Source organism: Lolium perenne, chromosome 4 (assembly GCF_019359855.2).
Source record: "Lolium perenne isolate Kyuss_39 chromosome 4, Kyuss_2.0, whole genome shotgun sequence".
In the NCBI taxonomy this organism is placed as follows: Eukaryota; Viridiplantae; Streptophyta; class Magnoliopsida; order Poales; family Poaceae; genus Lolium; species Lolium perenne.
In genome coordinates this window covers 182,931,766-182,935,192 of record NC_067247.2, presented here as the reverse complement: position 1 = coordinate 182,935,192, position 3,427 = coordinate 182,931,766, and the positions used below count along the sequence as shown (strand labels likewise).

The following is a 3,427-nucleotide window of genomic DNA, read 5'->3' as shown; positions in this document are numbered from 1 at the left end:
CCCCATCAGCCCCGAGTAGAAGTTATAGATATGGTCCATCAAACCCTTCTGGTCATCTATCTCCGTATTGTCTACCCTAAGACGTGGAATCATGCACTTCCTCCTTCTCCCATTAGCTATCGCATGAAAATAGGCAGTGCATGCATCCCCTTTGAGGGTCCATTGGAGATGGCTCCGCTGTCTCCAGTACTCCTCCTCAACCTCATCCAAGTGGACAAGCTGGTCCTCAAGGTGGTAACGGAGGGCCCATCCCTCCTCATCCAGCCCGCGATCGAGTCTAACTCTCCCACCTTGCGCAAGAGCTCCGCCCGGAAGTCCCTTTTCTCCTTTCCGAGGTTCGCCCCCACCCCTTGAGGAACTGGCGTAAGCTCCTGGAGATACACTGCCAGAGCTCAATGCTGCAACGATGAGGCCCCTTCCCATGAATGCAAAACTCAATCTTGCCCCTAAGAAGCTCGTCGAACCCGGCCACATGAAACCACCACGTCTGAAAGAAGAACCGTGGTGGTCGCATGAGACCGCTCTCCCCACTATCCAGCAATAGGGGGTTGTGGTCGGACCCTATCCTGGTGACCGCCGAGAGTGAGCAAAGCGGAAACATCGTCTCCCACGACGGTGAGACAAACACCCTGTCGAGCACCGAGCGGATAGGGTCCAATTGGTTGTTGGTCCAAGTGAATCTAGCCCCTGCTCGATTATATTCCCTTAAGGATATAGCCGCAATAGCATCATTAAAGCATCTAATCCTCGACCAACAGACCACCTCGTTGCTCTTATCCTGTCTCCTTCTGATGAGGTTGAAGTCACCTCCCACCACCAAAGGTAGCTGGCAGTTGGTCACCTCCCCCTCCAACTCATCTAGGAACTCCCCAGTCCTAGAATGGTCAGCTGGGCCGTAGACGAGCACAAAGCACCACTTAGCTTTGTTGCTGCATTGATAGATATCCGCGCTAATGAAGAATTTCCCTTTCCTCCACACGCCATCTTCAAAGCATTCGTCCCTAAAGCCCAGCAGCAATCCCCCTGAATGACCATCAGCCGGTACCCAGTTCCAAGCGAACTGGCCCCCGCACTCCAGGCTCCTAAGCTCCCCTGAGGTGAAATCCGGTCTAATGGTCTCCTGGAGGCCAAGAATATCCACCCTTTCCTGCCTCATATACGATCTGAGTTGAGAGCGGCGCCCTAGCCGCCCAAAACCCCTGAGGTTGTAGATAAGCGACCTCATCTGGACCCCTTCCGCTTGGTCTGTCCCTTACGGACAGTCAACACGGGCCTGCACGACTGAGTACATTTGCGCCTAGGTCGACCAGAGAGCCCGACCACCTCGGGTGTGGAGACGCCCTGATTTTTCCCGCCGGGTGCCCCTGCACAAGTAGCCTCCCCTGTGGCCACCGCCGAGGAGATGTCCGGGGCGGATGTCCCTTCACCCGCGTCACCGGACCCCTCAGCCGCCTTGGCAGCAGCCTCCGCCCGCCTGGCATCATCTTCTGCCTCGAGGCGGTGTCTCGTTTCCGCCAAAGCCGCTTGTACGGCCTCCTTGGCCCTAATCAATGACAGTGCCTCCCCAGGCACCCCGGTCTTCGGATGGAAAAGCAAACAGCTATCCCTAACTACCGAGGACAGATGAGAGTCAGGGAGAACGTCGAGAATCGAGAAGTCCGTACCTTTGGCCTTGTCCTTGACGGTCTCCAGATTCTTCTCCGCAGCTAGCCGCTGCGCCTTTTCCAGCGTCGAGGTCCCTGCATCAGCGCCCCCGTTTCTGCCGCTCTTGCGAACGGCCGCCACCACCGCCTTCTTCTTGCGCGCGTAAGGGATCGCGAGAGACCTCTTCCCCTGATCAATTTATGCAACTCACTTCTATCAGTCCATGTTCCTAGCCTATCACATGAGCTATCTTTTTGCTAGGGCAAAGAACCTAATGTACCAGCAATGCGGAGAGGGACACTGTTGTGAAATACAGCAACATGCATGCAAGCCCTAGCCCAAAGATTGCTGTGCATCATCTCCGAAAGTCTGAACATGCAACCCTCTAGTCCAAGAGCGGTGTGAGAAGCTTAACATCACCATTAGCTACTACCCCCCTTGTCCACAGCCAGATCTTGCTCTCCAAGTGAAATCACATTTTGACCTTGGCCTAAACATACATGTTAGACTGATCTAAGGCATATCACCTATGTAACAAATGCATAGAGAATATGCAGGTATATCACCTCTGTCTGGTCAGACAAGATTACAAGGATTGCATCAGGCAAATGAGGCACTGGTATCCACATCACATCCTTCAATACCTTAAGCCCATCTGACATGGGCATACCCTTCGGGTACCCATTATTAGTATACCTGGCTCGGCCCAATATGGAGAAGACCCAATATGGAGAAGGCCCAACAAGGCAACCCGAAGAAGTAGTCGACTAGGACTCTTGTAAAACCCTAGGCTGGTTGCATATATAAAGCTAGCCAGGGCACCCGAAATAGAGAGGCCAACATATAGATAGAAGATAGACAGAATACAGACAACATAGCTCCGCTACGGCGGCACCCTGTAAACACATCTATGATCATATACTGGATTGCTAGCAGCACGTAGGGATTCTCCACCGAGGGGACCCGAAGCTGGGTACATCGTGTGCCTAATCTCGCTCCCAGAATCTCCATCGTCGCTCTCTCCCGAAACCCAAGTCTACAATACGTAGGCATTGCCGAGATGACCTCTCGTCAATTGGCGCCGGCCGTGGAGATCGCGACGACTGAATTTCGTTATCCGGGCGGGATCTTCATCGTCAACGACGGCGAGATCGATCGGGAACGCAGTCGGCCCATCCGATTCGTGAGCTTCCTCGTCAGGACGCAGCCGCGACCAACGTTTTCTTCATAGTCTACATGTGCGCGGAAGTACAAGGAACAGAGAACCAGTCGAACAAAATCGAATCTGGCAGCCTCCGCGTTACCTGGATCCAAAAGTCTCGCGCGTGCACGTTTGATGATGTGCAAGGCAGATTGATCCTTTTCCTTGTTTCTCTCTGATTGCTTGATTGCTCTGCTGTATATTAAATATTTTACTGTTAGAACCTAACCCTTCTTATACATAACGTGGCTATCTTGTATTGCATGTCACTTTGGAGCAATGAAGCAATATTGGATCTTGGCGGACGAACAACCTAAAAAATTGCAGGATTTCGCGTAGGTCGGTCAGCCGGAGGCTCTGTGCTCGGACGCTTCGCTACGAACAAATGACAAATATACGTGCACTTTTCTCGGATTCCTGCATCGGCACACTCGGGGATTCACCCGTCGCGGATCCACTTCATCGACTGCGTTCCGCTGGGCCAACAACTTTCGGCTAAAACACGGCATGCCGCTATTGTGTCCTCTTCATCGACTATGTCGGCCACATCTACTACTTCCGGCTAGGCAGCGCATAACTATC

General features: G+C 53.0%; 1 protein-coding gene across 1 annotated transcript; it reads right to left on the bottom strand.

Annotated features, from left to right (window-relative positions):
* Nucleotides 1–277: 277 nt before the first annotated feature.
* LOC139839220 (uncharacterized) lies at nt 278–1,225 on the bottom strand. Its single transcript, XM_071829270.1, has one exon. The coding sequence runs from the start codon at nt 1,223–1,225 to the stop codon at nt 278–280; it is 948 nt and encodes a 315-aa protein (XP_071685371.1).
* Between the last annotated feature and the right edge of the window lie 2,202 nt (nt 1,226–3,427).

Bases quoted from the DNA above. Each gene is read 5' to 3' on its own strand.
- LOC139839220 (XM_071829270.1), bottom strand. From the start codon at position 1,225: ATGAGGTCGCTTATCTACAACCTCAGGGGTTTTGGGCGGCTAGGGCGC.